General features: G+C 57.9%; 1 protein-coding gene across 2 annotated transcripts in view; it reads left to right on the forward strand.

The window, feature by feature from the left end:
• Positions 1–12,121, forward strand: part of CDH23 (cadherin related 23) — a 415,376-nt gene that overhangs the window by 340,334 nt on the left and 62,921 nt on the right. For both annotated transcript variants that reach the window (XM_047825054.1, XM_047825053.1), the window contains 4 exons: positions 2,617–2,766; positions 3,831–3,959; positions 4,873–5,001; positions 5,756–5,983. In XM_047825054.1, the coding sequence (XP_047681010.1) occupies positions 2,617–2,766; positions 3,831–3,959; positions 4,873–5,001; positions 5,756–5,983 (636 nt within the window). The remainder of the gene's footprint in view (positions 1–2,616; positions 2,767–3,830; positions 3,960–4,872; positions 5,002–5,755; positions 5,984–12,121) is intronic.

A 12,121-nucleotide genomic window follows, 5' to 3' on the forward strand; every position in this document is an offset into this window, starting at 1 on the left:
GCAGCCTCATCTGCAGCTTGGGCCCATTTGCAGCTCACCCATCGTAGTGTGGGGAGTCTGGGAGCCGAGGCCAGGTGGAGCCTGAGAAGCAGCAGGATGGTTAGGACCCTCCCCACCAAGGCTGCGGAAGCCCTTCTTCCTCTGCATGGGCTGGGCTGGCAAGGGCATTTCAGAACGTGCACTTCTGTGCAGGCCCCTGGATTTCTAGTCACTTCGCCCTCTTCTAGGAAGCAGGACCTATGGCCTTTTGCTTCCGCCCTGGCTTCCTCTCAGGCTCCAGGGGCCACTGTGCCAGATACACCTGCTCTGTCGGCCCAAGCACTGTCAGAGGTGCTAGGGTGGAGGCAGGCTGAGGGGCCTTTTAAAGGTGGCACCATTTCCTCTGCAAGGCCGGAACCCCCAAACCACAGCTCACCTACACCTGACTCCTCCCTGACCCCAGCAGCCCCCGTGGGCCCTGGGAGGGGCGGGGAGGCAGCAGGAAGGGACAGACCGGGGCAGGCTCTTGAGTAACACCATCAGGCCTTTGGGACCAGGGGAAGCAGATATAGATCGTGAGGCCCTGGGCAGGAACACAGACCCAGATCTAATGCTGTAAACCTTGGCCCCTGCCCTCTGTTCTCATCCACTGAGGCTGACTCCCCATGCTGGGAGCACCTCACAAAGGACATCCCAGTGGTGATCCTAGAGGAAGCACTTACTGTGTGCCAGGCTGTGGGCTGGGCTCAGGGTACAACAGGAAACCAAAATCAGACACAGCCTCTGTCTTCACAAACATAAGATACAGTGGGAGAGGAGAGGAATATTAAGTTATCACACCAGTAGGGGCACTCGCGTGACTCAGTCGGTTGGGCCTCTAACTTCGGCTCAGGTCATGATCTCACGGTTCTCAAGTTCGAGCCCCGCATCGGACTCTGCTGTTAGCGTGGAGCCCGCTTTGGATCCTCTGTCCCCCCCTCTCTCTCTGCCCCTTCCTCCCTCCCTCCCCCCCCCAAAAAAATAAACGTTAATAAATCAATAATCACACCAATAAACGTATGCTACAGGAAAATGTGTAATAAGATGCCAAGGAAATTGAGGAGGGCTTCCTTGAGGAAATGACTCAAGCTGAGATCCACAGAAAGCATAGACAGACATTTACCCAGCCATGAAGGAAGAGTGTGAAGGCAGAGGGAATAGCATATGCAAAGGCCCTATGGTGGAAGGGAGCACAGGAAGCCTAAAGCAGGCCTTGACCCCGGCCAGAGAGTGTGGGAAGAATCAGGGCACAGAAGCCTTGTCTGGTTCTGCCCTGACAGCATGGTGGGCATTATTGTACCCATTTCACGGGTGAGCAGACTGGGGTTCTGGGACTTCACAGAACTCCCTGACCAAAATCATGACGGATGGGCAAAGCCTTGGCTCGTGAGATCACGTGTGTCTGCCAGGCAGGGCACGGGACGGGGACCACCCCTTGTCCCACCCCTCGACTTCTTGTTCGCTCCTCCATTCCCCAAAGCCTCCCGGTGCTGTATGTGTTTTTGTTCCTACTTTCAGTTGAGGAAATGGAAGATCAGAGAAGTTGAATAATTTTTTCCAAAGCCACACAGCCAGTAAATGGTGGAGTTGGTGCTGTCACTAAGCCTGGGCTTGTTGCCTGGCGGCTGTGACAGCTGCCTAAAGGTACGGAGGCGTGGCTAGGATGGAAAGAAGGAAGACCTGACGGGCAGGGAGGATGCGGTGATCTCCTCTGTGGGAGCGGGGGCTCCACAGGCTCCCTGTGGGGGCCTATATACACCGGGGGTAGGCAGGCAGGCCTGGGAGCCCCTTAACCTCAGGCCCAGGGAAGGAGAGGATGAGGTCTGGCCTGGAGCAGGGCAGTGGGAGGAAGCCTGGCCTGGGATCCCTAAAACCTGAGCCTCCTCCCGCCCTACCTGAACCCTCGCGTCGGTGAACCTAAGGAGCGGTGTGTCCATCCGGGAGCTAGGAGCTGCAGACACAAAACAGCATGCTCTTTGTCTGCAATTTGCACGTTCCCAGTTTTCATCTGACAGTTGGAAATTCCTCTCCTGTCCCCACTGGGGCCCCCAAGCTACCTCACGGCCCCCTCCTGTGCCTAAGCCCTATTTCCTTCCCTCTGACCCAGATGCACAAGAGAAGAGGCCTTTGGGCAGTCTCTGGCCGCCAGATGTGTTTCGGCCAGCCTGCACATAAGTGTTTCCTTTAGTTTTTATTAATCACCACCGAATTCCTCATAAAAATGTGGGTTCCTAGTTCCTCTTGAAAAACAGGAAGCCCTACCAACGCCAAGCTGGCATTCCTCATGGATTTTTTTCCTGAGTAGCCTCTGCCCCCTTCAGCCAAGGCCCACGCCTTCTAGCTCTGAGTCCCCCACACCCTTCCTTGCTGTCCTGGCCCCAGCACAGCGGTACGTACAACCCTCTCCCATCATACCGCTGGGAAAAATGTGCCCGAGATCCCCGTGGAAAGTCCATACTGGCCCAGGCAGGCTCTCAGCACTACCTGCCATTCCAGAATCATCAGAGGTCTTGTCCCCACCGGACCCACGGTGGGAGCCTGGCGTTTGGAACCGGGAAGGGGAAGGAGGGGCTAGGTCTCTGGCTACCTTCCCCACAGGTCTACATCACGGTGCTGGACGAGAATGACAACAGTCCCCGGTTTGACTTCACCTCCGACTCAGCAGTCAGCGTGCCTGAGGACTGCCCCGTGGGCCAGCGTGTGGCCACCATCAAGGCCCGGGACCCCGACGCTGGCAGCAATGGGCAGGTGGGCGCCACGTAAAATACCAGGATCTTGCCTGCCAGTAGGAGGCTTCTGCAGCCTCGAGGCTCGAGGAGAGTCATTCAGGTTCCGCCCAGCCCCGGGCAGCGCTGCCCTGCCCTCAACCCGAGTCCACGGTCAAGTAAAGGAGGCAGCGCTGTGCAGGCTGTTGGCCCTGCCCGGGTCTGGTGAACACAGAGCCCGAAGGCCGGCCACAGCTCAGCCCTCCACGGCAGGCTGAAAGCACGAGGGTTTATCTCTCCCGGTGACTCCTGCCTCCCCTTATCCACACCCGTGTGCCAGGCCCCAGACCAGCCCTCCCAGTGTGGCCCCAGGTCTCAGAGAGGACGTGCCCCCTCTTCCCTCCTGCTTTGGCCGGGTGGGGCGTGGGGTTCCGTCCCACAGCAGGAAGTGCCCCCTCCACACGCATTCTAGCTCCGGCCACCCCAGAGCACAAGGAGGAGGGGCGATAGAGCATATCAGTCTCTCCGTGGCTTTAATCTGCCCTGTGAATTGGGTGGTACGTTTGGGGAGCTGCCCGCCGTTTACAAATGGCTTGCACACCTCTGCGGGGCTGGCTTTGGGGTCAGAAGCGCAGGCGTTCGAATCTTCGCTCTCTTGGGCGTTTGCGAGCCGCGTGATCGTGGCCAGCCGTTCCGTGTTTCCGAGCCTCCTGGCTGCAACCTGGAGAACATCTCCCTCTGACCGTTGTTGTGAGGGCCAGACGGAACTCCTCTCACACACTAGGGCTCATGCCTGCTTCTGACAGTCTCCAGAAGTGTCGGTATTTCCCCACTCCTGTCCTGGGAGACATCCGTGCAGTGGGACTCACACCCACCCCTCTGGCCCCTAGGCCAGTATGTTGACATCCACTCCCCCTCCGGCCCAGGAACCTGCCACAGGCCTCACACTGCCTCAGTGGGCCTGCCACACACATTTTAAAGGGCGTAACCACATCTGCATAAAACGCTCTCTTTTTAAAATGCCTTTACTGAGCAGAGGGCTGGGGAGGGACCCTTGGCCTGACCTAGCAGCCTGTCCTCACCCTCACCCTTCGTCCTCCCTGGCAGGTGGTCTTCTCCCTGGCCTCTGGCAACATCGCTGGGGCCTTTGACATCGTCACCACCAATGACTCCATTGGCGAAGTGTTCGTGGCCAGGCCCCTGGACAGAGAACAACTAGACCACTACATCCTCAAGGTGGGGACCGCCCCCCTCCCCGGCGTCTCTGTTGACCATCCAGAAGAGAGGTCGGCACACCCTGGCGGTCAGCTTCCCCGTGTCGCGAGTCCCCAGCAGACCCAGAGCAGGCAGCTACGCAGGTGTCCATAAGAACCAGGAGAGAGAGCCTGGCAGAGCCCAAAGAGCCCCGACTCTCCCACACACAACAGGACTTTGGGCAAGTTGTTTACTCTCTCAGCGCCTTGGTGTCCCCTCTTGTGTGACAGGCAGGAAAAAAAAACCCTGGTCTGTCTCTGCTCAGGTGAGAAAAAGTGCAGCTGTGAGGACTCACAAAAGCCACCATTATTGCTGAATTGTTGTGACTGGCATGTTTCCTGGGGAGTCTGGGGACCCCACGGGTGTATTTCTGCAGGGGTCTGAGCCTGGAGAGCCCTTTCTGCTGCCCTGGAGGCATCCAGGAAGCATCTAGGCTCCCAGGGATAGGCTCGGGCTATGGGGAGAACTCCAGCTCATTGGAAATGATTATAGGAGGCTCTCTATTTGCCAGACTTCACATGAGTGCATAGAACAGAGGTATTTGAAGCTAAAGGCAGGGTCCCTGGGTCACAGGCCCAGGTCATGGTCAGGGTCTGGCACAGCCCAGAATAAAGCCAGAGGTAGGATCAGGAGGGAAAGCCTAGGCACATCAGAATCAGATTCCAAATGACGGTCCCAAGCCAGATAATAATTAGGCAAGGATTGTTTGCAGCATGGGGCGAAGGCAAAATCCTGGGGAGAACCCAGAGCTGGCAGGCCACCCAGGGACAGGGATGGACCAGTGAATCTCTCCGCCCTCCCGGTCCTCCCCACCAGGCAGACTGCCCTTTAAGACTCCATGATCCTGATCCTTCCCCTACCTTTGGCCCTGAATCCAGTCACCTCCCTCCTCCAGGTCGTAGCATCCGACCGTGGCACCCCTCCACGGAAGAAGGACCACATCCTGCAGGTGACCATCCTGGATGTCAATGACAACCCTCCCGTGATTGAGAGCCCTTTGGGGTACAATGTCAGCGTGAACGAGGTGAGGGCAGCTGGCCACCCAGGGTGGACAGTGGGTGTGAGTGACCGTGAAGCACCCGTTTCAATGTCTGCCTGGCCCACTAGTCTCTCGGATCTCGTGGGTGGGGGCGTGGCTCACTCACCCACAATTCCAGCCCTAATGCCAGCTCCTGGAACACAGTATCCTTTTGTGGGAGGCATGAAGAAGGGACCAGAGGGGAGAGAAAGAAGAGAGTGGCCTCTCACCGCCGACAGGGCACTGAGAGATTTGTCCCAGGAGAGCTGCTCTTAAACGAGACGACACATTTATCGTTCAGTCGCAAGACTGAGCCACTCGGGGAAACTCTTGCCTCAGCGTTGCTGGGTAACGTGCCAGATTAGATGTCCATGAAAGCAAGACGGTGTAGGGGTTTGAAGGCCAGGTCTGAGGCCAGGCTCCTGTGAGTCAGACCCTGGCTCTGCCACTGACAGGCTGTGTGACCTGCATACGTTCTTTCTCCGTGCCTCGGTTTTCTCATCTGTAAATGGGGATGACGTCATACCTCACTCAGAGAGTTATGGAGAAGAATCAGTGAATTAAGGCAGCCCCGCATGCAGTGGGTGCCCACAGGAGGTTCGCCACCATCATCTTTATGCTCCTCATCGGTGCTCCCCGGTAGAGCAAAACTTTCTGAAGGCCCAGGTGGAGCCCTCGGGCTCCCAGAAGCAGGCGCTACCCTTTGCCCCCCGGGGGCTTCGAATCCAGAATGACCTCTTTCCCCCCGCTCTCCCCACAGAACGTGGGCGGGGGTACTGCTGTGGTCCAGGTGAGAGCCACCGACCGTGACATCGGGATCAACAGCGTCCTGTCCTACTACATCACTGAGGGCAATGAGGACATGACCTTCCGCATGGACCGGATCAGTGGCGAGATCGCTACGCGACCCGCCCCGCCCGACCGTGAGCGCCAGGGCTTTTACCACCTGGTGGTCACCGTGGAGGACGAAGGCACCCCCACCCTGTCGGTGAGTAACGGCAGCGGCTGCGGGCAGGGGAGGGGGCGTAGGGGGCAGCTGCGCCTTCTGTGCAGGGGGGAACAAGACGTGTGGGACCGGAATTCCTACGGTGGGTAAATCCTCGACAGCTCCTTTATCGTGCCGTTAGGTGGCCAGCCTAGAAGTATCTATGGCGGGCCCGCGCGTGCTGGTTCACCTGCATCCGTAGCCACTCGGAGACTCTGTGCGGTCCTCTCTGCTCCAACAGAGCACTTCTCTGGGGTCATACAGATTGAGCCTGTGCCTTGGGGCCTGGGCAGCCCCCACTCCACCCGCCAAGCCGTGTACCTGTGAGGCTGCATTAACCCATACCCTGTGCCAGGCAGGAAGAGGTACTCTCTTCCCCTCCGTCATGCTGCTGTGACATGCCATCACGGTACATCTGGGTTGGAAGAGACTGATGCTCTTGGTCCAGTGTGGTACTTGAATGGGCAGAGCCTCTGCCCAAGGCAGTGTGCAGAGTTTGCAAGGTTGGAGAAGGAGGTGGGCCCCGTGGGGCCGGATGGCGAGATGGTCCGGGGCGGGGGGGGGGGGGGGGGGTGGTGATGGGCCGGAGTGGGAGCCATGTGCACATTGAGAGTGGAAGACTTGGCCCTGTGAGCTGGCTGTACGAGTGCTGGCAAGTCAGAACATCCCGGAACGTTGGTCTCGTCATCTGCAAAGGGAGATGATGTCTCCTCTTAGGTGGTGTCTGGGGAATTGAATTAGCTCGTGTCTCTGGAAGTGCTTGGTAAACCCTATGGAGGATGTACAGCTGCAGGAAGGCCACACGGCCAACCAGACCAGAGGGATGGAACACAACCGCCGATTTAGTACAGTTCTACAAGCTGGCAATTTAGACCTGGTTCAGCTGGGCTCCCACATGTGTTGTGTGGCAGCTGTGTGTCATCGGACGGCTATGATTTTAGGGGTGACATTGGACGCCTATCAGCTGGGGTGACAGGGCTACCCGTCTCTCGTCTTCTAGAAGGCTAGCCCGTGCTTGTTCATGTGGACCTGGAAAGGGGTCCAGAAGATAGGGTGCCTGGTGGCTCAGTCAGTTAAGCGTCCGGCTTCGGCTCAGGTCATGATCTCATGGTTCGAGGGTTCGAGCCCTGCGTCGGGCTCTGTGCTGACAGCTTAGAGCCTGGAGCCTGCTTTGGATGCTGTGTCTCCCTCTTCTCTCTGCCCTTCCCGGCTCTCACTCTGTGTTTCTCTCTCTCAGAAAAATAATAAACATTTGAAAAAAAATTAGGGTCCAGGAGAGACAGCAGAAGCCTGCAAGGCCTCTTGAGTCCAGGCTTAGAACCGGACCGGGGTTACTTCTACCACATTCTCTTGGCCAAAGCAAGTCACAAGGCCAGCCCAGGTTCAAGGTGTAGAGAGATACACTCTATCTTTCAAAGGAATGAGCTGCAAAGTCCCATCGCTAAGAGTGTGGATACAGGGAGGTGTGAAGGACGGAGGACGTTTTTGTAATTTGTGCCCTAGAGACCTGATCGTCAATGAGGCCTCAGCTCTGTCCCTCTGCCCCCAACAGGCGACTCTGTCAGACCCTTCCCTTTGGCAGCAGCACTAGGGACTGGGGGGCAGAGCAGGTCTGGGCGGGGCTGCTTATCTGGAGTGTCTCTGGGGAGGATGGTGGAATTTGGCCAATCTTAGGAAACCACATTCTGAGATGCCCAGGAAATGGGACTGGCTCTGGGCACACCCTGGGCATCCTGAGCTCCATAGCTGTCAGTGTCACCGCTAATCACTTCAACCCTTCACACCCAGTGGGCCAGAGGCACATTTACAGGACACATATAACTACCTGAGGGGGGAACAGGTAGGGGTATCAGTTATTGTGGTGACAGGGAAGGACCCCATTTTGACAACCCCTCGCTAATTGCACCAGGCTTCAGGGAAAGTCATCATCCTGGTCATCTCTCCAATTAGAGACGTGTTTGGCTACAACTGACAGAAACTTAATTCTCGAGTCGTAAATAAATCAGAATGCATTTTATTCACATAACAAAAATCCTGGAGAGAATCACGAATGTTGATTTTGCACTCCATGACGTCAGAGCTGATGCCTCTTGACCTTTCCCCCCATGGTGCTAGGTGGCTGCTATAGCTCCAGCCATCACGTCAGCATTCAAGGCAGGAAATGACAAGAAGACAAAGAGCTATGCGAGCCATTTCTGCCCCTTCCTCAGGAAAGCAAAGTTTTGCCAGAACGACTCTCCAGACTTCTGCGTATGTCTGTGGCCAGAAACGGTTCCTAGGGCATCCTAGCTGCAAGGGAGGTTGGGGAAAAAAATGACAGAATTGTCAGGATTGACCTATTTATTATGTGGGAGCCACATATATCACTGCCTCCAACAAAAGCAGGGCTTGTTAGTGAGGGAAGGGTAGAGAATAGGTCCGGGGTGGGAAACCGAGAGCATATGCCAGGCCGGTACTCTTCGTCCTGACCTAGGCCGGTGAACACACCGATCTCACCCCTACTCTCCCCTCCCACTCCCCTACGGTACTAGAGTTTCCTGGGGAGGCAGTCGGTGAGACCCGTGACATTGTAAGACTCTGAGTTTTGGAGGCAACGTCTGGCTTCCTTTTGGCCCCCAATACGATTGGCATTTGCCTCCAAGGAGCACCGGACCCTAGAAGATTTGCCTCCACTGATCAGACTGTCACCTCTAGACAGTGAACCCGCAGGATTGAGCACAAAGCTAAGGGCCAAGCCAGAGGTGACCAGAGGATGGCCCTTCTCTGCTCCTGGGCAGATTTCACTAGATGGTCACTCAAGGCAGTAGGGTTAAGCCCTCCTGCACCCAGCCAGAGCCATGAGCAGCATCAGACCAACCATCCCAAAGGTTCCAGGAAAGGTTCACCATGGTTTTATGGGCAGATGTCACCCTGCACATATCCGTCCAGAGGTGCCCAGCAGACCCACACACCATCCTCTTGTTCCCACCTGCAGTCATCTGCCTGGCTCAAGCCAGCCCTCGCTGGCACAAGGCGTCCTTCATTCAACACCAAATACGTGCCAGGCCCGTGCTTGAAGCTAGGAAGTCAGACCTGAGTTGGGCGCAGTCCTGCCCTCAACGAGCCTACAATCTAGCGGGGGAAATGGACCTGTAACAGAGAGGTACCACTCTGTGATGTGATAAAGTGCCGGGAACTCGCAGCCAGGAACCAGGGAAGGTTTTCTGGGCATCGTTTGCGTTCGTGACTTACATAGCGAGGCTCCCTTAGCAGGGGGCCTGGGATTCAGCTGCCAAGAGAAATCGTGTATCCGAGCCCTCTTATTTCTTTGTTTCTCCCTGGGCCCCCCCCCCCCCCAGTTTCCTGAGAGCTGTACATTCCTGTCCCCACCCAGCTCTCAGCCCCGTATCACCAGCTGGGCAGCTAGGGGTTTCCGGGCCAGCCCAGGTCTGTCACACAATGGCGTGCCACCCAGCCAGGGGAAATCGTTGTACAGCCTCAGCCCTCTGGCCAGCTCCGGGCCGTGGGCTGGGGGGCCAGGCTCGGGGGAGGGGTCAAAGTGGCTGTCAGGGAGGCCTCTGCAAGAGGAAGGGCCGGGCCCAGGGAGGAAGGACGGAAGGCAACTGGGAGGTCAGGAGCTGAGGCCCAGCCACAGAGGGACCTTGGCAGGAGGATGGAGAGAGGAAGGGCCTGAGGGGGGCCTCCCTGCCACACGAATCACAGCCAGCAGGTTAGACAGTCCCAGATAACAAGCTCTGGCTTCTCCAGCCGGTAGGGACCTGCAGAAGTCACCTGTCCAGGCAGAAGTCTCCCAACACCCACTTGCGGGTACAAGAGTTGCCAGCAACAGCCCCGTGAAAGTCTGTGAGCTGGGACATTGCTCTTGGCAGTTGACCTCATGTCTTCAGGGCCAAGAGCTCTTCTGTTTGTTAAATTTGGACCCTGTTGTTGGTAGCAAAGCCTGCTTCCCCTGGCTCACGAAAGCCCAGCCTGGCCCCTTCCCCGTGCTGTGCACCCAGCAAGCCAGCCGCCTCCGGCCCAGGCTGATTAAATTCAGATCCTTCCCTCACCCTGCTTCTTGAGGGATGTTCCCCAGCGGTCACATGGCGCGCCTACAACCCGCTCAGTTCCTCCAAGAGACCCTGGGGCTCTGCCGTTAGTGGAGAGTCGCTCCCTTGCCCTCCCTCGCTCTCAGCAAGCTGGGAGGCACGGGCCCCCATGCCCCCAGGAGTCCTGTGGATTCGGGGTTGCCATGCGGAAAAAGGAGTGGCAAGAACGATGCAGAAGGACTGGAGCCTTGGGCTTGTGGGCACAGGTTCATCCCTCAGGGCCTTGGTGTGTCCTGTAAAGTCCAAGTCCTGGCCTGTGATGCCATTCAGTTCAGAGAAGAGGAAGGAGCACTGGCCGGAGAAGCTTTCGCCCCAGTTTCACATTCACTTGTGACAAGACCCGTCTCTTGGAGGCCTCGCTTTTCCTGTGCATTAAATGGAGACAGTAAAGCCTCCCAGGGTTTTCTGGCAGGGGAGGGGGATTCACAAAAGTCATACCACGGGTGTTAAGTGGTTCGGCCGACGCAGTGCTGGAACGCAAAAGGCAGAGGGATGGCACGCGGCCCACGGCTCCATCCTGTGCCCGAGGCACGTGGCTAGCTGATGGTCAGCGTTTTCTCATTAAGCCCTCTCGATACTTCAGAATCCCGCTCAACGTACACTTGGAAGTCATGCCAACAGATCAGAATTGCGAAACAGAAGGAAACCTCTGCCCCCCGGCCCGCGCAAGCTCGGGGCATCACGTCGCTGTTCAGCCGATCCCATCGAGCCCAGGCAGAGCCGCTAGGAACTAGACCCGGCAGAAAGCTGGAGGGGCCCCTGTGAGGGGCCCAAAGAATAGGATGCTGGCATCCTGGCTCAGCCCATCGCCCTGCGGCTACGCTTCAGCTGTCAGCTCCTCAACCGGGCCCGAAGGACAGGCCGTTACTGGACCCCCGCCCTTTTGGAACTCACGGAATCGTGAGGGAGACACAGCATCCATGCAGGAAAGAGAGGCCAACAGTGCCGAGCAGGAGGCAGTGAATGCCCAGTGAAAGGGCGAGGTGGCCAGTGCTCCCGGGGGGTTGGGACACGACGCGAAGCTGGGCTCTGAGTGCCCGCTGCTTCGGAGGCCTTTGCGCCCAGCATCCTGGCTGGCAACCCCTCTCCCTTTCCGCCCATTGCTGTGTCCCCAGAGTTGCCCGAGCAATCATCCCAGCCCCCAACACAGTGAGACCAGCCTTGGAGTGCTTCAGCTGACACCCAGGAGGGGCCCCTCCAGGAGGCAGTGCCCAGGCTGGGGGGGCAGGCCAACCCGACCTCTGCAGGCCCCGGCCTGGCTCCGTACTCCTGAGGCCCTCAGCGCAGAGCACTTCCTGAAGCAGCCACCAGGGCAGGTGTCTCTAGGGGCACCACCCACCCCCAGGCAAGCAAGGAGGCCTACCCAGCCCCAAGACCTGCCTCCCCTCGCTGGCAGGGAGGACGCCACAGGGCCTTTGGGGGTGGAGCGTGTGGTCATGGATGCAGATGGAGCTTGGAGCTCAGAGTAAATTTCACTGAAAACAGGAAACCACGAAGCTGAGATGTGCTCACTTGTAAGGGTCTGGAGAAGTAGAGCTGGAGGCCGTGCGGGAGGAAACTGGGGAGGAAGTGTGGTGGCTTTCTGCTTGGGGCCTCCTCTCTCCCGCCACATAGCAGCAGCCAGGCTTGGGGTCTGGTGCCAAATTCTTAGAAATTATATGTGCCTGGACATCAGAAGCCAGGGGCTGGGCCAGACTGGCCTCCGCCCTGGGGCAGGAGCACTTTCAGAGCTGGGGGACAGGGAGTCTGGTCTGTAGGCTTATCCTTCAATCCTGGGGGCAGCCCTGCTCTGCCTTGAGCAGGTGTCACCCTGCCCATCCCTGCCGCGTGGGCCCCCACAAGCTGTAAGAACAGCACCCTCCTTCTGTGACAACTGGCACTGAGGGTCCCTGGCAGCCGATGGACTAGAAGAGGGACACCCCCCCCCCAAAGACAAAGCAGGAGCTAGGATTTTGAGGTTCTGGCCACTGGAGGTGTCCCTGTGGTCTCGAAGCCCATGCCCGGCATCGCAGGACACCCACACTGGCCCATGTCCTTGGGCGTGACCGGGGAG

This window comes from Prionailurus viverrinus, chromosome D2 (assembly GCF_022837055.1).
Source record: "Prionailurus viverrinus isolate Anna chromosome D2, UM_Priviv_1.0, whole genome shotgun sequence".
NCBI lineage: Eukaryota > Metazoa > Chordata > Mammalia > Carnivora > Felidae > Prionailurus > Prionailurus viverrinus.